Raw genomic sequence first — 26,689 nt, forward strand, 5'->3', positions numbered from 1 at the left:
TCTCTCTCTCTCTCTCTCAGGGCCTGGAGTTGGACCCGGTCGTTTGTCCCTCGACCGAAAGCCACGACTGGAACTCAATTTTGAAGGCTCTGCAGGGTCTCCAGTGTTGGATCGAATGGCTCAGCGATGTCCTGGTTTGGACCTGGCTTAAACCTGGTTTAGACATGGTTTAGACCTGGTTTAGTCCTGGTTTGGACCTGGCTTAGACCTGGTTTAGTCCTGGTTTAGTCCTGGTTTAGACATGGTTTAGACCTGGTTTAGTCCTGGTTTAGTCCTGGTTTAGACATGGTTTAGACCTGGTTTAGTCCTGGTTTAGTCCTGGTTTAGACCTGGCTTAGACCTGGTTTAGTCCTGGTTTAGACCTGGTTTAGACCTGGTTTTCATCACTTTTTCAGTATTTATTTTGATATTTACGATCCTAAAGTATTACATTTTTAAAATAATGTTTGTATTTAAATAAAGAATTTACAATTTTAACTATGTATTTCTTAAATAAAGTTTTTAAATCAGACTTGAATTTTGTGTTTCTTTATTATTATCATTAGGCCAAAAAGCACAAATACTAATGAGTGAGCGAGGAATAAAGTGTTTCAAGTATTGAAAATAAACTAGATAATGTGCAATGGCTGAAGACAAATAAACCTCATATAAGCCTCATATAAGGCTCATATGAGGCTCATATAAGCCTCATATAAGGCTCATATGAGGCTCATATTAGGCTCATAAGATAAGATAAGATAAGATAAGATATTCCTTTATTGTCCCACATGGGGAAATTTCATTGGTGCAACGCAGGTAGATACAGAAGAACAGATCACTTATAGGAAGTCTGAAAAACACTTTCAGTAGAAGATCTCCTATAAATAAAAACTCCCATAGACATATAAATAAATACATAAATACCATTGCATGTGATCCCGACAGTAATTGCACATGAATATGTGTCACGACAGCACATAGATTACACATGAATTCCAACAGTAATTGCACATATGACAGAATTGCACATCAGTATTAGGTTAGGTCAGTATTGCGACGGGATAACGTGACGATCTCCGGGTAAGACGACTGTTGTCCGCAGTTTCATGAGTTCCTCCTTTGTGGAAACGCGGTACGGCGCCGGCCGGGGGCGGGGCCGGAGCCGGGGGGCGGGGCCGGAGCCGGGGGACTCAGAGCCAAGACACATCGCCACGACACGACGAAAACACTCAATCCAGCCGAATAAAGTCAAAACAAGTTAATTTAAAGCGATTCCAGTGCGTGTCCCGATCGTTGGTGAAGTTCCTCTTTCATATAAACGTGTATATAAACGTGTACCGACGACACGCCGTACTTTAGCGCGGCCGGAGGGCGCGGGGGGCGGAGCTAGCTCACGTCACAACAACACAACGAACGCAACGAAAAACGCTCAAATCCAGCCGAAAAAAGTCAAAAACAGTTGAATTAAAAAACTATTCCAGCGCGTGTCCCTATCGTACAGTAAAATAGAAAAAATATACTAACTATATTTACAAAATATAGGATATAAAGCACAATAAGTGTGAGAAAGAAGAGAGAGCGTTTACACCGGACTGCCAGCTGTACCAGCGCCTTATGACTTATATGAGGCTTATATGAAGCTTATATGAGCCTTTATATGAGCCTTATATGAGCCTTTATATGAGCCTTATGTGAGGCTTATATGAGCCTTATATGAGGCTTATATGAGCCTTTATATGAGCCTTATATGAGCCTTTATATGAGCCTTATATGAGCCTCATATAAGGCTTATTGAGGCTCATATAAGCCTCATATTAGGCTCATATGAGGCTTATATGAGAATTGTATGAGGCTCATATAAGGCTCATATAAGCCTCATATAAGCCTCATATATGGTTCATATAAGCCTCATATGAGCCTCATTTAAGGTTCATATAAGCCTCATATAGGCCTAATTTAAGCCTCATATAAGCCTCACATAAGGCTCATATAAAGGCTCATTTAAGCCTCATATAAGGCTCATATAAGCCTCATATAAGCCTCATATAAGCTTCATATAAGGCTCATATAAGGCTCATATAAGCCTCATATAAGCCTCATATAAGCCTCATATAAGCCTCATATGAGCTTAATATAAGCCTCATATAAGCCTCATATAAGACTCATATGAGGCTCATATAAGGCTCATATAAGCCCCATACAAGCCTCATACGAGCCTCATATGAGCCTAATATAAGCCTCATATAAGCCTCATATAAGCCCCATACAAGCCTCATACGAGCCTCATATGAGCCTAATATAAGCCTCATATAAGCTTCATATAAGCCTCATATGAGCCTAATATAAGCCTCATATAAACCTCATATAAGCCTCATACAAGCCTCATATAAGCCTCATATGAGCTTAATATAAGCCTCATATAAGCCTCATACAAGCCTCATATAAGCCTCATATAAGCCTCATATAAAGCTCATATAAGCCTCATATAAGCTTCATATAAGCCTCATAAAATTCATATAAGCTTCATAAAAGCCTCATATAAGCCTCATACAAGCCTCATATAAGCTTCATAAAAGCCTCATATAAGCCTCATACAAGACTCATGTAATCGACATATAAGCCTCATACAAGCCTCATATAAGGCTCATATATGGCTCATACAAACCTCATACAAGCCTCATATAAGGCTCAAATAAGTTTCATATAAGGCTCATATAAGCCTAATATAAGCTTCATATAAGCCTCATATAAGCCTCATATAAGCTTCAAATAAGCCTCATATAAGCCTCATATAAGCCTCATATAAGGCTCATATAATCCTCATATAAGCCTCATATAAGCCTCATATAAGCCTCATATGAGCCTCATACAAGCCTCATCTAAGGCTCATATAAGGCTCGAATAAGCCTCATTTAAGCCTCATATAAGCCTCACATAAGCCTCATATAAGCTTCATATAAGGCTCATATAAGCCTCATATAAGTTTCATATAAACTTTATACAAGCCTCATATAAGCTTCATATAAGGCTCATATAAGCCTCATATAAGCCTCATATAAACCTCATATAAACTTCATACAAGCCTCATATAAGGCTCTTATAAGTTTCATATAAGGCTCATATAAGCCTCATATAAGCCTCATAAAAGCCTCATATAAGCTTCATACAAGCCTCATATAAGGCTCATATAAGCCTAATTTAAGCCTCATATAAGGCTCATATAAGGCTCATATAAGCCTCATATAAGCCTCATATGAGCCTAATATAAGCCTCATATAAGCCTCATATGAGCCTAATATAAACCTCATATAAGCCTCATATAAGCCTCATATAAGCCTCATACAAGCCTCATATAAGCTTCATATGAGCTTAATATAAGCCTCATATAACCCTCATATAAGCCTCATATAAGCCTCATATAAGCCTCATATAAGCTTCATATAAGCTTCATAAAAGCCTCATATAAGCCTCATACAAGCCTCATGTAATCGACATATAAGCCTCATACAAGCCTCATATAAGGCTCATACAAGCCTCATATAAGGCTCATATAAGCCTCATATAAGCCTCATAAAAGCCTCATATAAGCTTCATACAAGCTTCATATAAGGCTCATATAAGCCTCATATAAGCTTCATACAAGCCTCATATAAGGCTCATATAAGCCTAATTTAAGCCTCATATAAGGCTCATATAAGGCTCATATAAGCCTCATATAAGCCTCATATGAGCCTAATATAAGCCTCATATAAGCCTCATATGAGCCTAATATAAACCTCATATAAGCCTCATATAAGCCTCATATAAGCCTCATACAAGCCTCATATAAGCTTCATATGAGCTTAATATAAGCCTCATATAACCCTCATATAAGCCTCATATAAGCCTCATATAAGCCTCATATAAGCTTCATATAAGCTTCATAAAAGCCTCATATAAGCCTCATACAAGCCTCATGTAATCGACATATAAGCCTCATACAAGCCTCATATAAGGCTCATACAAGCCTCATATAAGGCTCATATAAGGCTCATATAAGTTTCATATAAGGCTCATATAAGCCTCATATAAGCCTCATATAAGCTTCTTACAAGCTTCATATAAGGCTCATATAAGGCTCATGTAAACCTCATATAAACTTCATATAAGGCTCATATAAGCCTCATATAAGCTTCTTATAAACTTTATATAAGCCTCATATAAGTTTCATATAAACTTTATACAAGCCTCATATAAGCCTCATATAAGCCTCATATAAGCCTCATACAAGCCTCATATAAGCTTCATATGAGCTTAATATAAGCCTCATGTAAGCTTCATATAAACCTCATATAAGGCTCATACAAGCTTCATACAAGCCTCATATAAGGCTCATATAAGGCTCATATAAGGCTCATATAAGCCTCATATAAGCCTCATACAAGCTTCATACAAGCCTCATACAAGGCTCATACAAGGCTCATATAAGGCTCATATAAGGCTCATTTAAGCCTCATATAAGCCTCATACAAGCTTCATACAAGCCTCATACAAGGCTCATATAAGCCTCATATAAGGTTCATATAAGGCTCATATAAGGCTCATATAAGCCTCATATAAGGCTCATATAAGCCTCATATAAGATTCATATAAGCCTCATATAAGCCTCATATAAGCCTCAAATAAGGCTCATATAAGTTTCATATAAGCTTCATATAAGCCTCATATAAGCCTCATTTAAGCTTCATAAAAGCCTCATATAAGCCTCATATAAGTTTCATATAAACTTTATTTAAGCCTCATTTAAGCCTCATATAAGCTTCATAAAAGCCTCATATAAGCCTCATATAAGCTTCATATAAACTTCATATAAGCCTCATATAAGCCTCATATAAGCCTCATATAAGCTTCATAAAAGCCTCATATAAGCCTCATACAAGCCTCATATAAGCCTCATATAAGCTTCATAAAAGCCTCATATAAGCCTCATACAAGCCTCATGCAAGGCTCATAAAAGCCTCATATAAGGCTCATAAAAGCCTCATATAAGGCTTATACAAGCCTCATATAATCGACATATAAGCCTCATACAAGCCTCATATAAGGCTCATATAAGGCTCATACAAGCCTCATATAAGGCTCATATAAGGCTCATATAAGCCTCAAATAAGCTTCATATAAGGTTCATATAAGCCTCATATAAGTTTCATATAAACTTTATACAAGCCTCATATAAGCTTCATATAAGGCTCATATAAGCCTCATATAAGCTTCAGACAATTCTCATATAAGGCTCATATAAGGCTCATATAAACCTCATATAAGCTTCATATAAGGCTCATATAAGCCTCATATAAGCTTCATATAAACTTTATATAAGCCTCATATAAATTTCAAATAAGCCTCATATAAGGCTCATATAAACCTCATATAAGTCTCATATAAGGCTCATATAAGCCTCATACAAGCTGCATACAAGCCTCATATAAGTTTCATATAAGGCTCATATAAGCCTCATATAAGTTTCATATAAGGCTCATATAAGCCACATATAAGCCTCATATGAGCCTCATACAAGCCTCAAATAAGGCTCATATAAGTTTCATATAAGCCTCATATAAGCCTCTTACAAGCCTCATATAAGCCTCATATAAGCCTTATATAAGCCTCATATAAGCCTCATATAAGCCTCATACAAGCTTCATACAAGCCTCACATGAGGCTCAAATAAGTTTCATATAAGGCTCATATAAGCCTCATATAAGCTTCATATAAGGCTCATATAAGCCTCATATAAGGCTCATATAAGCCTCATATAAGCCTTATATAAGCCTCATATAAGGCTCATATAAGCTTCATATAAACCTCATATAAACCTCATATAAGGCTCATATAAGCCTCATATAAGCCTCATATAAGGCTCATATAAGCCTCATACAAGCTTCATATAAGCCTCATATAAGGCTCATATAAGGCTCATATAAGCCACATATAAGCATCATATGAGCCTCATACAAGGCTCATATAAGCCTCATACAAGCCTCATATAAGGCTCATATAAGCCTCATATAAGGTTCATATAAGGCTCATATAAACCTCATATAAGCCTCATATAAGGCTCATAAGCCTCATACAAGCTGCATACAAGCCTCATATAAGTTTCATACAAGGCTCATATAAGCCTCATATAAGTTTCATATAAGTCTCATATAAGCCTCATATAAGCTTCATATAAGCTTCATATAAGCTTCATATAAGGCTCATATAAGCCTCATATAAGGCTTATATAAGCCTCATATAAGCTTCATATAAGCTTCATAAAAGCCTCATATAAGCTTCATATAAGCCTCATATAAGGCTCATACAAGCTTCATACAAGCCTCATATAAGCCTCATATAAGCCTCATACAAGCTTCATACAAGCCTCATATAAGCCTCATATAAGGCTCATATAAGCCTCATAAAAGCCTCATATAAGCTTCATATAAGGCTCATATAAGGCTCATATAAGCCTCATACAAGCTTCATACAAGCCTCATACAAGGCTCATATAAGGCTCATATAAGGCTCATATAAGCCTCATATAAGCCTCATACAAGCTTCATATAAGGCTCATATAAGCCTCATATAAGCCTCATATAAGGCTCATATAAGCCTCATATAAGCCTTATATAAGCCTCATATAAGGCTCATATAAGCTTCATATAAACCTCATATAAACCTCATATAAGGCTCATAAGCCTCATACAAGCTGCATACAAGCCTCATATAAGTTTCATATAAGGCTCATATAAGCCTCATATAAGTTTCATATAAGGCTCATATAAGCCTCATATAAGCTTCATATAAGCTTCATATAAGCTTCATATAAGGCTCATATAAGCCTCATATAAGGCTTATATAAGCCTCATATAAGCTTCATATAAGCTTCATAAAAGCCTCATATAAGCTTCATATAAGCCTCATATAAGGCTCATACAAGCTTCATACAAGCCTCATATAAGCCTCATATAAGCCTCATACAAGCTTCATACAAGCCTCATATAAGCCTCATATAAGGCTCATATAAGCCTCATAAAAGCCTCATATAAGCTTCATATAAGGCTCATATAAGGCTCATATAAGCCTCATACAAGCTTCATACAAGCCTCATACAAGGCTCATATAAGCCCCATACAAGCTTCATACAAGGCTCATATAAGGCTCATATAAGCCTCATATAAGCCTCATACAAGCTTCATATAAGGCTCATATAAGCCTCATATAAGCCTCATATAAGGCTCATATAAGCCTCATATAAGCCTTATATAAGCCTCATATAAGGCTCATATAAGCTTCATATAAACCTCATATAAACCTCATATAAGCCTCATATAAGGTTCATATAAGGCTCATACAAGGCTCATATAAGCCTCATACAAGCCTTATATAAGCCTCATATAAGGCTCATATAAGGCTCATATAAGCCCCATATAAGGCTCATACACTCACCTGCCACTGTATTAGGTACATCTTGCTAGCACTGGGTCGGACCCCCTTTTGCCTTCAGAACTGCCTTAATCCTTCGTGACATAGATTCAACAAGGCACTGGAAACATTCCTCAGAGAGTTTGGTGCATCTTGACATAGCATCACACAGTTGCTGCAGATTTGTCGGCTGCACATCCATGATGCGAATCTCCCGTTCCACCACATCCTAAAGCTGCTCCTCTATTGGACTGAGATCTGGAGACTGTGGAGGCCATTTGAGTGAACTCATTGTCATGTTCAAGAAAGGTTCAGTCTGAGATGATTTGCTTTTTATGACATGGAAGTGTCCATCAGAAGATGGGTCACTGTGGTCATAAAGGAATGGACATGGTCAGCAACAACACTCAGGCTGTGGCGTTGACACGATGCTCAATTGGTGCTAAGGGCCCCAACGTGTGTCAAGAAAATATCCCCCACACCATTGCACCAGCGCCAGCACCTTTTTCCAGTCTTCTATTGTCCAATTTTGGTGATCCTGTGCTTTGTGTGGGAATTGTAGCCTCAGTTTCCTGTTCTTAGCTGACAGGAGTGGCCCCCAGTGTGGCCCCCGGTGTGGTCTGCTGCTGTAGCCCGTCCGCCTCCAAGTTGGACGTGTTGTGCGGTCAGAGATGATCTTCTGCACCTCGGTTGTAACGAGTTATTCGAGTTACTGTTGCCTTTATCAGCTCAAACCAGTCTGGCCATTTTCCTCTGACCTCTGGCATCAACAAGGCATTGGCACCCACAGAACTGCCGCTCACTGGATATTCTCTTTTTCAGTCCATTCTCTGTGAACCCTAGAGATGGTTGTGCGTGAAAATCCCAGTAGATCAGCCGTTTCTGAAATACTCCCACACCACGTTCAGTCACTTAAATCACCTTCTTCCCTCGTTCTGACCTCTGACCTGCAGCAGATCCTCTTGACAAAGTCTACAGCCTAAATGCATTGAGTTGCTGCCATGTGATTGGCTGATTAGAAATTAGCAGTTGGACAGGTGTACCTAATAAAGTGGCCGGTGAGTGTATAAGGCTCATAAGAAAATGATTGCCTGGATCCGTCTGGTCGCCGCCTGTTTCAGATTTGTCCCGATGGAGTCTGTGCTCGCGCTGACCGTGTCCAGTGTTTGAGTCGATGAAGAAAAACAAAGTCAAACGGTAAAATCCAGTCGTTTTTATTCCAAAACTTCGATGACATCACACGGGAATAAAAAAATAAAATAATAAAAACACAACACAAACTACAGACAAATCTATTTACAGAGAGGGGGCGCCATGGAGCCACGCCCCCTACGCCTACAGAGGGGGCGCCATGGAGCCACGCCCCCTACGCCTACAGAGGGGGCGCCATGGAGCCACGCCCCCTACGCCTACAGAGAGGGGGCGCCATGGAGCCACGCCGAGGATGCTGGGAAACGGAAGAACTGAAGAACACCACATGAGCCAAAGCCAACGCTCTGAGGGGCCTCCAGGGGGGGGCGCTTTGAGGGGTCTGCACTTTAAAGGTTTTGAGCTGAAGGTGACAATGTTTTCCCTGATCGTTCATGACAGCGTGTGAGGGGCGTGGCTAAAGCTAGCGCGTGTGAGGGGCGTGGCTAAAGCTAGTGTGTGTGAGGGGCGTGGCTAAAGCTAGCGTGTGTGAGGGGCGTGGCTAAAGCTAGCGTGAGTGAGGGGCGTGGCTAAAGCTAGCGTGAGTGAGGGGCGTGGCCAAAGCTAGCGTGAGTGAGGGGCGTGGCCAAAGCTAGCGTGAGTGAGGGGCGTGGCCAAAGCTAGTGTGTGTGTGAGGGGCGTGGCCAAAGCTAGTGTGTGTGAGGGGCGTGGCTAAAGCTAGTGTGTGTGAGGGGCGTGGCTAAAGCTAGTGTGTGTGAGGGGCGTGGCTAAAGCTAGCGTTTGTGAGGGGCGTGGCTAAAGCTAGTGTGTGTGAGGGGCGTGGCTAAAGCTAGTGTGTGTGAGGGCGTGGCTAAAGCTAGCGTGTGTGAGGGGCGTGGCTAAAGCTAGCGTGTGTGAGGGGCGTGGCTAAAGCTAGCGTGTGTGAGGGGCGTGGCTAAAGCTAGCGTTTGTGAGGGGCGTGGCTAAAGCTAGTGTGTGTGAGGGGCGTGGCTAAAGCTAGTGTGTGTGAGGGGCGTGGCTAAAGCTAGTGCGTGTGAGGGGCGTGGCTAAAGCTAGTGTGTGAGGGGCGTGGCTAAAGCTAGTGTGTGTGAGGGGCGTGGCTAAAGCTAGTGTGTGTGAGGGGCGTGGCTAAAGCTAGTGTGTGTGAGGGGCGTGGCTTATGCTTTGGCTTTGGATCATGTCAGACGCTTTATGACCATCAGGACCAGTGGAAACGTGTCTCTGGGCTCTGATTGGCTGAGGTTGGTCAGGGGCGTGGTCACTCGTCGTCATCGTCTTCCTCCTCTGCGTCCCTCTTCCTCTTCTCTCCTCGAAGCGCGTCTTCATCTGCAACAAACGACAATGAAACGTCTCAATCCAACACCGACCCCTGCAGTGTCCGACCTGATGCTTGGTGACCCCTGATGCTTGGTGACCCCTGATGCTTGGTGACCCCTGATGCCTGGTGACCCCCTGATGCTTGGTGACCCCTGATGCTTGGTGACCCCTGATGCTTGGTGACCCCTGATGCTTGGTGACCCCTGATGCTTGGTGACCCCTGATCCTTGGTGACCCCTGATCCTTGGTGACCCCTGATGCTTGGTGACCCCTGATGCTTGGTGACCCCTGCAGTGTGATACAAACCTCCTTCCTCCTCCTCGTCGTCTTCCTCCACATAATCTCCATCGTCCTCTTCATCCTGGAGCAGAGTCACATGATCAGAGCCAATGGAACCATGTGTAGATCCTGTTTGTGGGCGTGTCCCTGAGGTCACATGATCAGAGCGTATCCATGGTGACGCCTCGGACTCACCTGGATGCCCTCCTTCATCAGGTAGGACAGCCCCACCTCCTCCTCGTCTTCAGAGCCTTGGTCCTCGTCGTCTTCATCGTCGTCGTCGTCATCGTCGTCATGGGGACCAGCCTCATCGTCGTCGTCTGAAATCAAAACACGTTTCAATGATTCAGAGTGTTTCAGAGCGTGAGTCATGTGATCAAAGCGTCCAAACCATCGTCCGGCGCCTGGTTGTGATCCTGGTCGAAGCCGTTTAAGAAGCAGATCTGAGGCAGCAGCTCGAACACCTTCTCTCTCCAGGATTCCTCGTCCTCCTCGTCCTCCTCCAGGTCCAGGGACTGAAGGGACGCCAGTTTGTGCTGCTCCAGAGACACAGGGTTAGCAACGCTGCTAACACACGCCAACGCTGCTAACGCACGCCAACACCAACACACGCCAACACCAACGCACGCCAACACCAACACACGCCAACACCAACACACGCCAACACCAACACACGCCAACACCAACGCACGCCAACACCAACACACGCCAACGCTGCTAACGCACGCCAACACCAACACACGCCAACACCAACGCACGCCAACACCAACACACGCCAACGCTGCTAACGCACGCCAACACACGCCAACACCAACGCACGCCAACACCAACACACGCCAACGCTGCTAACGCACGCCAACACCAACACACGCCAACACCAACGCACGCCAACACCAACACACGCCAACGCTGCTAACGCACGCCAACACCAACACACGCCAACACCAACGCACGCCAACACCAACACACGCCAACGCTGCTAACGCACGCCAACACACGCCAACACCAACGCACGCCAACACCAACACACGCCAACGCTGCTAACGCACGCCAACACCAACACACGCCAACACCAACGCACGCCAACACCAACGCACGCCAACACCAACGCACGCCAACACCAACGCACGCCAACGCTGCTAACGCACGCCAACACCAACACACGCCAACACCAACGCACGCCAACACCAACACACGCCAACGCTGCTAACGCACGCCAACACCAACACACGCCAACACCAACGCACGCCAACGCTGCTAACGCACGCCAACACACGCCAACACCAACGCACGCCAACACCAACACACGCCAACGCTGCTAACGCACGCCAACACCAACACACGCCAACACCAACGCACGCCAACACCAACGCACGCCAACACCAACGCACGCCAACGCTGCTAACGCACGCCAACACACACCAACGAACGCCACCACCAACACACGGCAACGCTGCTAACGCACGGCAACACCAACACACGCCAACACCAACGCACGCCAACGCTGCTAACGCACGCCAACACACGCCAACACCAACGCACGCCAACACCAACACACGCCAACGCTGCTAACGCACGCCAACACCAACACACGCCAACACCAACGCACGCCAACACCAACGCACGCCAACACCAACGCACGCCAACGCTGCTAACGCACGCCAACACACACCAACGAACGCCACCACCAACACACGGCAACGCTGCTAACGCACGGCAACGCTGCTAACGCACGGCAACGCTGCTAACGCACGCCAACGCTGCTCACGCACGCCAACACACGCCGACGCTACTAACGCACGCCAACGCTGCTCACGCACGGCAACGCTGCTCACGCACGGCAACGCTGCTAACGCACGCCAACGCTGCTCACGCACCGCAACACCAACACACGCCGACGCTACTAACGCACGCCAACGCTGCTCACGCACGCCAACGCTGCTAACGCACGGCAACACTGCTAACGCACGCCAACACCAACACATGCCGACGCTACTAACGCACGCCAACACTGCTAATGCGCGCCAATACCAACACACGCCAACGCTGCTAACGCACGCTAATGCACGCCAACACTGCTAATGCACGCCAACGCTGCTAATGCACGCCAACGCTGCTAATGCACGCCAACGCTGCTAATGCACGCCAACGCTGCTAATGCACGCCAACGCTGCTAATGCACGCCAATACCAACACACTCCAAAGCTGCTAACGCACGCTAATGCACGCCAACGCTGCTAATGCACGCCAACGCTGCTAATGCACGCCAACGCTGCTAATGCACGCCAACGCTGCTAACGCACGCCAACACACGCCAACGCTGCTAACGCACGCCAACACCAACACACGCCAACGCACGCCAAACGCACGCCAACGTTGCTAACGCACGCTAACACACGCCAGCGCTGCTAACGCACGCCAAACGCTGCCAACACACGCCAACACCAACGCACGCCAACACCAACACACGCCAACGCTGCTAACGCACGCCAACACCAACACACGCCAACACCAACGCACGCCAACACCAACACACGCCAACGCTGCTAACGCACGCCAACACCAACACACGCCAACACCAACGCACGCCAACACCAACACACGCCAACGCTGCTAACGCACGCCAACACCAACACACGCCAACGAACGCCAACGTTGCTAACGCACGCTAACACACGCCAACGCTGCTAACGCACGCCAAACGCTGCTAACGCACGCCAACGCTGCTAACGCACGCCAACGCTGCTAACGCATGCCAACGCTCCTAATGCACGCTTATGCTGCTAACGCACGCCACCAACAACACACGCTAACACTGCTAACGCACGCTAACAACATGGTGTCTAAACTCCACCTCCTCAGCTGGACCTGACACATTTGACCTCCGAGTGCTACATAAATGTGTGGGTGCAGTTCCTGTACCAGCCCCTTGATGGCGCTCAGTGCTACATAAATGTGTGGGTGCAGTTCCTGTACCAGCCCCTTGATGGCGCTCAGTGCTACATAAATGTGTGGGTGCAGTTCCTGTACCAGCCCCTTGATGGCGCTCAGGTCCTTGATGTTGTTCCCGCTCAGGTTCAGATAAATGAGAGCAGGACATTTGTCCGACAGGACGTCCAGCCCCGACGACAGCGCGTTGTCACTGAGCTCCAGCTGCAACAGAACCACAGAGTGAGTCCAGGTCCTGACCCGGTCCAGGTCCAGGTCCCTGACCCGGTCCCTGACCCGGTCCAGGTCCCTGACCCGGTCCTGACCCAGTCCAGGTCCAGGCCCTGACCCGGTCCTGACCCAGTCCAGGTCCTGACCCAGTCCAGGTCCAGGTCCTGACCCGGTCCAGGTCCTGACCCGGTCCAGGTCCTGACCCAGTCCAGGTCCTGACCCGGTCCAGGGCCTGACCCAGTCCTGACCCAGTCCAGGTCCTGACCCGGTCCAGGGCCTGACCCGGTCCTGACCCAGTCCAGGTCCTGACCCGGTCCAGGTCCTGACCCGGCCCAGCCCGCATTAGCCCTCAGTACTGACCCGCTTGAGCTTGGGCAGCTTGGGCAGCTTGCTCAGGCTCTTGAGGCCCGTGTTGCACAGACTGAGCACCTCCAGAGCAGAAAAGTCCTCGCTCAGACCGTCCAGTTCTCCATCTGCAGTGACACAGCTGTCCAGGAGCAGCTCCACCACCTGGACACAACAGGTATGACAGGACCAGGCTGAGTGTGACGCCCTCTGCTGGATTCATAATGCAACTACAATCACAAGGAAAGTCAAACTACAAGTCAAGATGAAGCTGCCGCCACAACTGTCATAAATAACACTTTATTCATAGATTTTCACCTTCATTTGGGTCGAATGTGTTTAAAAGTCTCAACATAAAACGTTTGAAAAGAAAAACAAAAGTTGCAGCTCTAGTTTTACAGAAAGTAACGTTTTTAAATAAGTACATTCCATATCTCAACTGCACATTGTAGTTTCCTCAGAGCTTTCAGCCTCAAACGCCTCATGTTTGTATGAGCCGCTTATCCCGGAGCTAACGCGCCGCTAGCCTCGCCCGCTCTGGCGCTAGCACGGAGCTAACGCGCTGCTAGCCTCGCCCGCTCTGGCGCTAGCACGGAGCTAACGCGCTGCTAGCCTCGCCCGCTCTGGCGCTAGCACGGAGCTAAGGCAGAGCTAACGCGCCGCTAGCCTCGCCCGCTCTGGCGCTAGCACGGAGCTAAGGCATAGCTAACGCGCTGCTAGCCTCGCCCGCTCTGGCGCTAGCACGGAGCTAAGGCATAGCTAACGCGCTGCTAGCCTCGCCCGCTCTGGCGCTAGCACGGAGCTAACGCGCTGCTAGCCTCGCCCGCTCTGGCGCTAGCACGGAGCTAACGCGCTGCTAGCCTCGCCCGCTCTGGCGCTAGCACGGAGCTAAGGCAGAGCTAACGCGCCGCTAGCTCCGCGTTAGCTCCGTATCAGCGGCTCGGGTGTCACACACGGCTGGGCGGGAAACGCACACAACTGTTGTTTGGCCGTTTGTGTTTCTCATCCGGCTCCATGTTGAACAGCGGGAGCTCGTGCTGCGCTCGGCCGCTCTGAGAGCCTGAGCCGCGGGGGAAATCCCGAGCGCGCCGCCGCTGATCCCCGCGCGCGTCTTTAGCGTCACTCACACGTATATATAAAACGGATTAAACTGAGCCGACGGGATGAGCTACAACGTTAAACGAGAGGGTTTTGAACGGAACCGGGAGGAAATAAAGAGAAATAAATGATTGAAGTCGCGTCTGAATCCTGAAGTGACGCGGGAACGATGGAGCGACGCGGGTTATAAGTAAATAAAAACATGAACTCCGCACCTCCGTTGGTTTCCGGCCGCCCAGCTCCTCCGTAATCCTCTTTTTCATCTCCATTTGAACGATGCAAAAACGGTAAATAAACAAAGATAAAAACAGAAAAGGAGAAAAGCCTGTGCGCGGTGTCAGACGCAGTTCAGACGGACGCCAGGGCACAACTGACCCGCCATCTTACTCTCGTCCGACCTCCAGCGCGGACGCCCTCCTTCTCGCCTCCGATTAGTCCGTTTGCCGCTCACTCACCCGCGCCGCGCTCTCCCATTGGCCGCAGTGCCGGGGCGGGCGGAAGAGCGGCGAATGGCGAGGCGTCGGTGCGATATTTTGAACCGTAAGCCCCGCCCATGCTTTGTGCGTAATGGCGCCACGGCAGAAGCCCCGCCCACAAGAAGTGAAGGAAAAACAGAGTTTTGGTTTAAAAATGATCTTTAAAATATCTCATTGAAACATGAACAGCCACAGTCCAAAAGTCATAGATTTCTTACAGTTAAAGCTCCATTTAAACGGTACAAAAGCCTTCGAATCACACACATACATCGATATTATATCATTTCTGATGGCGTTACAAACATAGTGATGATGCACAACTTTCATCTTTGGTCAGAACTCATTGAATAAATAAAGAGAAAAAGAAACTAAAAGGTCAAAAGGAGCCGGAGAGCACGTTCTGTCCAAGCGTTTGCCATGGAAACGTTCGATATGACGAAACCTGTCGTTATTGTTCTGTGTAAAACACTTTAAAACGTGACGTCACAAATACTCATGGTTTTGGTTCAAAGAAAAGCACTTCTGGGACGATCGTTAAACTCTGATAATGAGGTCACGGGCGTGTGGGCGGGGCGTGTGGGCGGGGCGTCTGAGGCTCCTCCTCCTCCACGCTGACATCTGCTCCACAATAATCTGCTTTCATCTGAGAACATGGACGTCATAACGATGCATCGCACTGAGCAAAGTGTGTATTAGAGCTCAACAGCCTCTACCACTGACCTCCAGTGACTTTGGGCCTCAGGCGGGGGACTGGAGCCTGTCCCAGTGACTTTGGGCCTCAGGCGGGGGACTGGAGCCTGTCCCAGTGACTTTGGGCCTCAGGCGGGGGGGCGGGGGACTGGAGCCTGTCCCAGTGACTTTGGGCCTCAGGCGGGGGACTGGAGCCTGTCCCAGTGACTTTGGGCCTCAGGCGGGGGACTGGAGCCTGTCCCAGTGACTTTGGGCCTCAGGCGGGGTGTTACCATAGAGACACACAGACCAACATTCACTAGGGTTGTGTTCACTAGTGTTTGGACAGTGGGAGGAGCCAAAGAACCCACGGTAACACAAGCAGAACATGCAGACTCCGCCCAGAGAGATCATGTGACGTTGGTCTGGCCCGACCTTCATGGGAGGCGAGAGCTAACCACTCTAACCACGCTACCACCGAGCGTTAGCGCTGCCGCCGAGCGCTAACCACTCTGCCGCCGGCCTCCAGGACTAAACTGGCCCCGCCTCCAGGACTAAACTGGCCCCGCCTCCCTAAACTGGTCCCGCCTCCAGGACTAAACTGGCCCCGCCTCCAGGACTAAACTGGCCCCGCCTCCAGGACTAAACTGGCCCCGCCTCCAGGACTAAACTGGCCCCGCCTCCAGGACTAAACTGGCCCCGCCTCCAGGACTAAACTGGCCCCGCCTCCAGGACTAAACTGGCCCCGCCTCCAGGACTAAACTGGCCCCGCCTCCAGGACTAAACTGGCCCCGCCTCCAGGACTAAACTGGCCCCGCCTCCAGGACTAAACTGGCCCCGCCTCGTGTTGGAGCTGATGAGTTGAAATGACTGATTAACATTGGATTAATTACCAGCCCTAATAACGCCTGTGAGCATTTACCCCTGAATGAATATAAAAGTACCACTGCCACAGACGGTTCTTATACAAAAGTACCACCGCCACACAGAGGGTTCTTATATAAAAGTACCACTGCCACACAGAGGGTTCTTGTATTAAAGTACCACCGCCACACAGAGGGTTCTTGTATTAAAGTACCACTGCCACAGACGGTTCTTCTGGTCATGAGACGTTTGTGAACATCATGAACAACACAAACTGAAGACACTTAAAGCTTTACAAACCCAGAGACGTTTGGTCCATTCTGCACCAGAGGGACACTGAGGGCCCTGAGGAAAGCTCCTGTGTCCTCTCTGGAGGAACTGTCTCTGCTCTGGAGGAACTGTCACTGTGGGACATGTCCTCACAGAGTTAAAGCTGTGGGACATGTCCTCACAGAGTTAAAGCTGTGGGACATGTCCTCACAGAGTTAAAGCTGTGGGACATGTCCTCACAGATTTAAAGCTGTGGGACGCGTCCTCACAGAGTTAAAGCTGTGGGACATGTCCTCACAGATTTAAAGCTGTGGGACATGTCCTCACAGAGTTAAAGCTGTGGGACATGTCCTCACAGAGTTAAAGCTGTGGGACATGTCCTCACAGAGTTAAAGCTGTGGGACATGTCCTCACAGAGTTAAAGCTGTGGGACATGTCCTCACAGAGTTAAAGCTGTGGGACATGTCCTCACAGAGTTAAAGTTGGGGACATGTCCTCACAGAGTTAAAGCTGGGGACATGTCCTCACAGAGTTAAAGTTGGGGACATGTCCTCACAGAGTTAAAGCTGGGGACATGTCCTCACAGAGTTAAAGCTGTGGGACATGTCCTCACAGAGTTAAAGCTGGGGACATGTCTTCACAGAGTTAAAGCTGTGGGACATGTCCTCACAGAGTTAAAGCTGGGGACATGTCCTCACAGAGTTAAAGCTGTGGGACATGTCCTCACAGAGCAGACGACAGAGGAAGAGGAGCAGAACACAGGAGCTCTGACCACACAGCGTCCCCTGGTGTCTCTTGCATAATCTCTTTGGACATTCAGAGTTTCGGCTGAAGGTGTCGTCATGGAGACCCGTCTGTCAGAGGTGAATCTGTGGAACCTTCTGAGGAACATTCTGTGGAACCTTCTGAGGAACCTTCTGTGGAACCTTCTGAGGAACCTTCTGAGGAACCTTCTGAGGAACCTTCTGAGGAACCTTCTGTGGAACCTTCTGAGGAACCTTCTGTGGAACCTTCTGAGGAACCTTCTGAGGAACCTTCTGAGGAACCTTCTGTGGAACCTTCTGAGGAACCTTCTGTGGAACCTTCTGAGGAACCTTCTGAGGAACCTTCTGAGGAACCTTCTGTGGAACCTTCTGAGGAACCTTCTGAGGAACCTTCTGTGGAACCTTCTGAGGAACCTTCTGAGGAACCTTCTGTGGAACCTTCTGAGGAACCTTCTGTGGAACCTTCTGTGGAACCTTCTGAGGAACCTTCTGAGGAACCTTCTGTGGAACCTTCTGTGGAACCTTCTGAGGAACCTTCTGTGGAACCTTCTGAGGAACCTTCTGAGGAACCTTCTGAGGAACCTTCTGAGGAACCTTCTGCAACTAACTCCACTTTTGATATTACGAAGATGAGATCAAGTCACTGATCTCCAAGTTCAAGTCTGGGGTCAAAACGGGGTCAGGAGCAGAACGGGGTCAGAACGGGGTCAGGAGCAGAACGGGGTCAGAACGGGGTCAGGAGCAGAACGGGGTCAGAACGGGGTCAGGAGCAGAACGGGGTCAGAACGGGGTCAGGAGCAGAACGGGGTCAGAACGGGGTCAGGAGCAGAACGGGGTCAGAACGGGGTCAGGAGCAGAACGGGGTCAGAATGGGGTCAGAAAAATGACCCAAAGTGGGGCAAAAGGGCCGACACTGACTGCTACTGCGCCTCAGAGCCAGAGGGGGCGACACTGAGCTGTGCGGAGGTCAGGTCAGTTGTTGGAGGCGGTGGCGTTGCCGTGGGGTCAGAGGTTGTGGTGTTGCCGTGGAGACAGCGCATGTAGAACTTGGTCCAGCAGCTGCAGAGCGCGGTGTAGGTGCACCTCCAGCCAGCAGGGGGTGTCCTGGATACAGCGGCGCGGATACTGCTGGCCCCACCCTTTCACCAAACTCACTCTGAACACACAGAGGCCCCGGAGCGCGTCCACGTGAGGACCTGACAGAGAACAGGGTCAAGGACTGGACACGTGTTTCACCAACAGAACTCATCCTCCTGATCTGTGTGTGTGTGTGTGAGGGGCGTGGCTAAAGCTAGTGTGTGAGGGGCGTGGCTAAAGCTAGTGTGTCAGGGGCGTGGCTAAAGCTAGTGTGTGTGAGGGGCGTGGCTAAAGCTAGTGTGTGTGAGGGGCGTGGCTAAAGCTAGTGTGTGTGAGGGGCGTGGCTAAAGCTAGTGTGTGTGAGGGGCGTGGCTAAAGCTAGTGTGTCAGGGGCGTGGCTAAAGCTAGTGTGTGTGAGGGGCGTGGCTAAAGCTAGTGTGTGTGAGGGGCGTGGCTAAAGCTAGTGTGTGTGAGGGGCGTGGCTAAAGCTAGTGTATGTGAGGGGCGTGGCTAAAGCGAGTGTGTGAGGGGCGTGGCTAAAGCTAGTGTGTGAGGGGCGTGGCTAAAGCTAGTGTGTCAGGGGCGTGGCTAAAGCTAGTGTGTGTGAGGGGCGTGGCTAAAGCTAGTGTGTGTGAGGGGCGTGGCTAAAGCGAGTGTGTGAGGGGTGTGGCTAAAGCTAGTGTGTCAGGGGCGTGGCTAAAGCTAGTGTGTGTGAGGGGCGTGGCTAAAGCTAGTGTGTGTGAGGGGCGTGGCTAAAGCTAGTGTGTGAGGGGCGTGGCTAAAGCTAGTGTGTCAGGGGCGTGGCTAAAGCTAGTGTGTGTGAGGGGCGTGGCTAAAGCTAGTGTGTGTGAGGGGCGTGGCTAAAGCTAGTGTGTGAGGGGCGTGGCTAAAGCTAGTGTGTGTGAGGGGCGTGGCTAAAGCTAGTGTGTCAGGGGCGTGGCTAAAGCTAGTGTGTGTGAGGGGCGTGGCTAAAGCTAGTGTGTGTGAGGGGCGTGGCTAAAGCTAGTGTGTGTGAGGGGCGTGGCTAAAGCTAGTGTATGTGAGGGGCGTGGCTAAAGCGAGTGTGTGAGGGGCGTGGCTAAAGCTAGTGTGTGAGGGGCGTGGCTAAAGCTAGTGTGTCAGGGGCGTGGCTAAAGCTAGTGTGTGTGAGGGGCGTGGCTAAAGCTAGTGTGTGTGAGGGGCGTGGCTAAAGCGAGTGTGTGAGGGGTGTGGCTAAAGCTAGTGTGTCAGGGGCGTGGCTAAAGCTAGTGTGTGTGAGGGGCGTGGCTAAAGCTAGTGTGTGTGAGGGGCGTGGCTAAAGCTAGTGTGTGAGGGGCGTGGCTAAAGCTAGTGTGTCAGGGGCATGGCTAAAGCTAGTGTGTGTGAGGGGCGTGGCTAAAGCTAGTGTGTGTGAGGGGCGTGGCTAAAGCTAGTGTGTGAGGGGCGTGGCTAAAGCTAGTGTGTCAGGGGCGTGGCTAAAGCTAGTGTGTGTGAGGGGCGTGGCTAAAGCTAGTGTGTGTGAGGGGCTTGGCTAAAGCTAGTGTATGTGAGGGGCGTGGCTAAAGCGAGTGTGTGAGGGGTGTGGCTAAAGCTAGTGTATGTGAGGGGCGTGGCTAAAGCTAGTGTGTGAGGGGTGTGGCTAAAGCTAGTAGTGTGAGGGGCGTGGCTAAAGCTAGTGTGTGAAGGGCGTGGCTAAAGCTAGTGTGTGTGAGGGGCGTGGTTAAAGCTAGTGTGTGTGAGGGGCGTGGCTAAAGCTAGTGTGTGTGAGGGGCGTGGCTAAAGCTAGTGTGTTTGAGGGGCGTGGCTAAAGCTAGTGTGTGTGAGGGGCGTGGCTAAAGCTAGTGTATGTGAGGGGCGTGGCTAAAGCGAGTGTGTGAGGGGTGTGGCTAAAGCTAGTGTGTCAGGGGCGTGGCTAAAGCTAGTGTGTGAGGGGCGTGGCTAAAGCTAGTGTGTGTGAGGGGCGTGGCTAAAGCTAGTGTGTGAGGGGCGTGGCTAAAGCTAGTGTGTCAGGGGCGTGGCTAAAGCTAGTGTGTGTGAGGGGCGTGGCTAAAGCTAGTGTGTGTGAGGGGCGTGGTTAAAGCTAGTGTATGTGAGGGGCGTGGCTAAAGCAAGTGTGTGAGGGGTGTGGCTAAAGCTAGTGTATGTGAGGGGCGTGGCTAAAGCTAGTGTGTGAGGGGTGTGGCTAAAGCTAGTAGTGTGAGGGGCGTGGCTAAAGCTAGTGTGTGAAGGGCGTGGCTAAAGCTAGTGTGTGTGAGGGGCGTGGTTAAAGCTAGTGTGTGTGAGGGGCGTGGCTAAAGCTAGTGTGTGTGAGGGGCGTGGCTAAAGCTAGTGTGTTTGAGGGGCGTGGCTAAAGCTAGTGTGTGTGAGGGGCGTGGCTAAAGCTAGTGTGTGAGGGGCGTGGCTAAAGCTAGTGTATGTGAGGGGCGTGGCTAAAGCTAGTGTGTGAGGGGTGTGGCTAAAGCTAGTGTGTGTGAGGGGCGTGGCTAAAGCTAGTGTGTGTGAGGGGCGTGGCTAAAGCTAGTGTGTGTGAGGGGCGTGGCTAAAGCTAGTGTGTGTGAGGGGCGTGGCTAAAGCTAGTGTGTGAGGGGCGTGGCTAAAGCTAGCGTGTGTGAGGGGCGTGGCTAAAGCTAGCGTGTGTGAGGGGCGTGGCGTTTGAACTGGAATAAACAGGAAACAGCTGTTGCTAACGCACTTTGCTAGCTTTGTGTTGCTAACGCGTTTGCTAGCTTTGTGTTGCTAACGTGTTTTGCTAGCTTTGTGTTGCTAACGTGCTTTGCTAGTTTGGGTTGCTATGGCTCCACATAGTCGTTCAGTGAAACTCACCGCTGCTGTGGTCCTGGTCTCTGTACGACACTCTCTGCATTTCTCTGTGACACAAGCGAAGATCAAACACCTGCAGGAGACAAGGTCACACCAGGGTCAGACTGAGGTCACACCAGGGTCAGACTGAGGTCACACCAGGGTCAGACTGAGGTCACACCAGGGTCAGACTGAGGTCACACCAGGAGCAGGTCTACAGCAGGACTAAAGCAGGACTAAAGACAGGACTAAAGCAGGACTAAAGCAGGACTAAAGCAGGACTAAAGCAGGACTAAAGCAGGTCTAAAGCAGGACTAAAGCAGGACTAAAGCAGGACTAAAGCAGGACTAAAGCAGGTCTAAACCAGGTCTAAAGCAGGACTAAAGCAGGTCTAAAGCAGGACTAAAGCAGGACTAAAGCAGGACTAAAGCAGGACTAAAGCAGGTCTAAAGCAGGACTAAAGCAGGTCTAAAGCAGGTCTAAAGCAGGACTAAAGCAGGTCTAAAGCAGGACTAAAGCAGGTCTAAAGCAGGACTAAAGCAGGACTAAAGCAGGACTAAAGCAGGACTAAAGCAGGTCTAAAGCAGGACTAAAGCAGGTCTAAAGCAGGACTAAAGCAGGACTAAAGCAGGACTAAAGCAGGACTAAAGCAGGTCTAAAGCAGGACTAAAGCAGGTCTAAAGCAGGACTAAAGCAGGACTAAAGCAGGACTAAAGCAGGACTAAAGCAGGTCTAAAGCAGGACTAAAGCAGGTCTAAAGCAGGACTAAAGCAGGACTAAAGCAGGACTAAAGCAGGACTAAAGCAGGTCTAAAGCAGGACTAAAGCAGGTCTAAAGCAGGTCTAAAGCAGGACTAAAGCAGGTCTAAAGCAGGTCTAAAGCAGGTCTAAAGCAGGACTAAAGCAGGTCTAAAGCAGGACTAAAGCAGGTCTAAAGCAGGTCTAAAGCAGGACTAAAGCAGGTCTAAAGCAGGACTAAAGCAGGACTAAAGCAGGACTAAAGCAGGTCTAAAGCAGGTCTAAAGCAGGACTAAAGCAGGTCTAAAGCAGGACTAAAGCAGGACTAAAGCAGGTCTAAAGCAGGTCTAAAGCAGGACTAAAGCAGGTCTAAAGCAGGACTAAAGCAGGACTAAAGCAGGTCTAAAGCAGGTCTAAAGCAGGTCTAAAGCAGGACTAAAGCAGGCCTAAAGCAGGACTAAAGCAGGACTAAAGCAGGACTAAAGCAGGTCTAAAGCAGGTCTAAAGCAGGACTAAAGCAGGTCTAAAGCAGGTCTAAAGCAGGACTAAAGCAGGTCTAAAGCAGGTCTAAAGCAGGTCTAAAGCAGGACTAAAGCAGGTCTAAAGCAGGTCTAAAGCAGGACTAAAGCAGGTCTAAAGCAGGTCTAAAGCAGGTCTAAAGCAGGACTAAAGCAGGACTAAAGCAGGACTAAAGCAGGTCTAAAGCAGGTCTAAAGCAGGACTAAAGCAGGTCTAAAGCAGGTCTAAAGCAGGACTAAAGCAGGACTAAAGCAGGTCTAAAGCAGGACTAAAGCAGGTCTAAAGCAGGACTAAAGCAGGACTAAAGCAGGACTAAAGCAGGACTAAAGCAGGTCTAAAGCAGGACTAAAGCAGGACTAAAGCAGGACTAAAGCAGGACTAAAGCAGGACTAAAGCAGGTCTAAAGCAGGACTAAAGCAGGTCTAAAGCAGGACTAAAGCAGGTCTAAAGCAGGACTAAAGCAGGTCTAAAGCAGGACTAAAGCAGGACTAAAGCAGGACTAAAGCAGGACTAAAGCAGGTCTAAAGCAGGACTAAAGCAGGTCTAAAGCAGGACTAAAGCAGGACTAAAGCAGGACTAAAGCAGGACTAAAGCAGGTCTAAAGCAGGACTAAAGCAGGACTAAAGCAGGACTAAAGCAGGACTAAAGCAGGACTAAAGCAGGACTAAAGCAGGTTCAAAGCAGGACTAAAGCAGGTCTAAAGCAGGTCTAAAGCAGGACTAAAGCAGGACTAAAGCAGGACTAAAGCAGGTCTAAAGCAGGACTAAAGCAGGTCTAAAGCAGGACTAAAGCAGGACTAAAGCAGGACTAAAGCAGGACTAAAGCAGGTCTAAAGCAGGACTAAAGCAGGACTAAAGCAGGACTAAAGCAGGACTAAAGCAGGTCTAAAGCAGGACTAAAGCAGGTCTAAAGCAGGTCTAAAGCAGGTCTAAAGCAGGACTAAAGGAGGTCTAAAGCAGGTCTAAAGCAGGACTAAAGCAGGTCTAAAGCAGGTCTAAAGCAGGACTAAAGCAGGTCTAAAGCAGGTCTAAAGCAGGACTAAAGCAGGTCTAAAGCAGGACTAAAGCAGGACTAAAGCAGGTCTAAAGCAGGTCTAAAGCAGGTCTAAAGCAGGACTAAAGCAGAACTAAAGCAGGTCTAAAGCAGGTCTAAACCAGGACTAAACCAGGTCTAAAGCAGGACTAAAGCAGGTCTAAAGCAGGTCTAAAGCAGGACTAAAGCAGGACTAAAGCAGGTCTAAACCAGGACTAAACCAGGTCTAAAGCAGGTCTAAAGCAGGTCTAAAGCAGGTCTAAAGCAGGACTAAAGCAGGTCTAAAGCAGGACTAAAGCAGGACTAAAGCAGGACTAAAGCAGGACTAAAGCAGGTCTAAAGCAGGTCTAAAGCAGGACTAAAGGAGGTCTAAAGCAGGTCTAAAGCAGAACTAAAGCAGGACTAAAGCAGGACTAAAGCAGGTCTAAAGCAGGTCTAAAGCAGGACTAAAGGAGGTCTAAAGCAGGTCTAAAGCAGAACTAAAGCAGGTCTAAAGCAGGTCTAAACCAGGACTAAACCAGGTCTAAAGCAGGACTAAAGCAGGTCTAAAGCAGGTCTAAAGCAGGACTAAAGCAGGTCTAAAGCAGGTCTAAAGCAGGTCTAAAGCAGGACTAAAGCAGGACTAAAGCAGGACTAAAGCAGGACTAAAGCAGGACTAAAGCAGAACTAAAGCAGGACTAAAGCAGGTCTAAAGCAGAACTAAAGCAGGACTAAAGACAGGACTAAAGCAGGTCTAAAGCAGGTCTAAAGCAGGTCTAAAGCAGGACTAAAGCAGGACTAAAGCAGAACTAAAGCAGGACTAAAGCAGGACTAAAGCAGGTCTAAAGCAGGTCTAAAGCAGGTCTAAAGCAGGACTAAAGCAGGACTAAAGCAGAACTAAAGCAGGACTAAAGCAGGACTAAAGCAGAACTAAAGCAGGACTAAAGACAGGACTAAAGCAGGTCTAAAGCAGGTCTAAAGCAGGACTAAAGCAGGTCTAAAGCAGGACTAAAGCAGGACTAAAGCAGGACTAAAGCAGGACTAAAGCAGGACTAAAGCAGAACTAAAGCAGGTCTAAAGCAGGACTAAAGCAGGACTAAAGCAGGACTAAAGCAGGACTAAAGCGGGACTAAAGCAGGACTAAAGCAGGACTAAAGCGGGACTAAAGCAGGACTAAAGCAGGACTAAAGCAGGACTAAAGCAGGTCTAAAGCAGGACTAAAGCAGGACTAAAGCAGGACTAAAGCAGGACTAAAGCAGGACTAAAGCGGGACTAAAGCAGGACTAAAGCAGGACTAAAGCAGGTCTAAAGCAGGACTAAAGCAGGACTAAAGCGGGACTAAAGCGGGACTAAAGCAGGTCTTCTGGTTCCAGACCTTGATGTAGGCTCCGGGGTAGACCTTGTGCACGGCGCCCCCTGGAGTGCGTCCGGACTCACGGTCTAAATAAAAACTCTGGACGAAGACGGCGTGATCCGACAAACATCTCATCCAAACGTCTCCGTCACCGCGATGTTCCAACTGAAGACCACGCCCGATGTGCAACCTGTGACAGAAACAGTGAGGTGACGCGGGCCGCGCGTGGAGACGCTCTGAAGCAGCACAAACTCATGTGTTTGACTTTGTCTCACATTCACTTTCTGTGAGTCAAATGTAACGTTCAATAGTTTCTGTTGTAGCTGTGCTAGCTTAGCTATAGCTCGTTTGCTAGCGACAGGAGGAGATAAAGGACACTTCAACTCAACACTTGGACTCTTCAGTTATTGAAGGAAAGAAAGTAAGTTGATCCAAACTTTTACGGGGCCCACATTACATGGCCCTGTGGCTCGTGGCCCACATTACATGGCCCTGTGGCTCGTGGCCCACATTACATGGCCCTGTGGCTCGTGGCCCACATTGCCTGGCCCTGTGGCTCGTGGCCCACATTACCTGGCCCTGTGGCTCGTGGCCCACATTACCTGGCCCTGTGGCTCATGGCCCACATTACCTGGCCCTGTGGCTCGTGGCCCACATTACCTGGCCCTGTGGCTCGTGGCCCACATTGCCTGGCCCTGTGGCTCGTGGCCCACATTACCTGGCCCTGTGGCTCGTGGCCCACATTACCTGGCCCTGTGGCTCGTGGCCCACATTACCTGGCCCTGTGGCTCATGGCCCACATTACCTGGCCCTGTGGCTCGTGGCCCACATTACCTGGCCCTGTGGCTCGTGGCCCACATTGCCTGGCCCTGTGGCTCGTGGCCCACATTACCTGGCCCTGTGGCTCGTGGCCCACATTACCTGGCCCTGTGGCTCGTGGCCCACATTACCTGGCCCTGTGGCTGGCCTCTGTGCGCTGGACGTTGCTCAGGCGGCCCAGGCAGAAGCGGTCACCTCCTGATGGGTCCATGTAGCCGTCGACGGTGATGACGGGGAAACTGGACGGAGCCTTGAAGACCTCGCCCACTCGGACGTCCTGCTCCAGGTACGAGACGGAGCACCAGAAGTCCAGACCTGACCACGCCCCAAAGTACAGTCTCATTACACCGTCTAAACCAGGACTAGACCAGGACTAAACCAGGTCTAAACAAGGACTAAACCAGGACTAAACCAGGACTAAACCAGGTCTAAACCAGGTCTAAACCAGGACTAACCCAGGACTAAACCAGGTCTAAACCAGGTCTAAACCAGGTCTAAACGGGGCTGGTCACCTGGGTGGCTGGACACTGGGGGCTGATACTGAGCGTTGTTCTGCTGTTGTGTCCCTGAAACACACAA

General features: G+C 49.0%; 2 protein-coding genes across 3 annotated transcripts in view; both read right to left on the reverse strand.

The window, feature by feature from the left end:
- Nucleotides 1–8,623: 8,623 nt before the first annotated feature.
- Nucleotides 8,624–15,194, reverse strand: LOC140374202 (putative acidic leucine-rich nuclear phosphoprotein 32 family member C). Its single transcript, XM_072461034.1, has 7 exons — nt 14,988–15,194; nt 13,690–13,839; nt 13,201–13,323; nt 10,562–10,706; nt 10,366–10,490; nt 10,198–10,252; nt 8,624–9,900 (listed from the first exon to the last, which is right to left on the reverse strand). Exons 1-7 carry the CDS (start codon nt 15,039–15,041, stop codon nt 9,833–9,835), a joined length of 720 nt encoding a protein of 239 aa, XP_072317135.1. The 5' UTR covers nt 15,042–15,194; the 3' UTR covers nt 8,624–9,832.
- A 3,373-nt stretch (nt 15,195–18,567) lies between these two features.
- Nucleotides 18,568–26,689, reverse strand: part of LOC140374136 (mothers against decapentaplegic homolog 4-like) — a 29,305-nt gene continuing 21,183 nt past the window's right edge. The window contains exons 7-11 of one of the 2 annotated variants that reach the window (XM_072460942.1): nt 26,623–26,676; nt 26,242–26,425; nt 25,313–25,481; nt 21,695–21,764; nt 18,568–19,011 (exon numbers count right to left, since the gene is read on the reverse strand). In XM_072460942.1, the coding sequence (XP_072317043.1) occupies nt 18,821–19,011; nt 21,695–21,764; nt 25,313–25,481; nt 26,242–26,425; nt 26,623–26,676 (668 nt within the window). In that variant the 3' untranslated portion in view covers nt 18,568–18,820. The remainder of the gene's footprint in view (nt 19,012–21,694; nt 21,765–25,312; nt 25,482–26,241; nt 26,426–26,622; nt 26,677–26,689) is intronic. The other variant, XM_072460943.1, reaches the window with a different exon arrangement.

The sequence above is a fragment of the Eucyclogobius newberryi genome, unplaced genomic scaffold (genome assembly GCF_026437365.1).
Source record: "Eucyclogobius newberryi isolate DKJ021-1_F unplaced genomic scaffold, fEucNew1.0.hap1 SCAF_3, whole genome shotgun sequence".
NCBI classification, from domain to species: Eukaryota; Metazoa; Chordata; class Actinopteri; order Gobiiformes; family Gobiidae; genus Eucyclogobius; species Eucyclogobius newberryi.

Excerpts from the sequence above, each read along its gene's own strand:
- LOC140374202 (XM_072461034.1), bottom strand. The coding sequence starts at position 15,041 with ATGGAGATGAAAAAGAGGATTACGGAGGAGCTGGGCGGCCGGAAACCA. Across the intron at positions 10,253-10,365 it reads TGATGAAGGAGGGCATCCAG|GATGAAGAGGACGATGGAGA; the intron begins GTGAGTCCGAGG and ends ACTCTGCTCCAG. Across the intron at positions 9,901-10,197 it reads CGACGAGGAGGAGGAAGGAG|ATGAAGACGCGCTTCGAGGA; the intron begins GTTTGTATCACA and ends CGTTTGTTGCAG.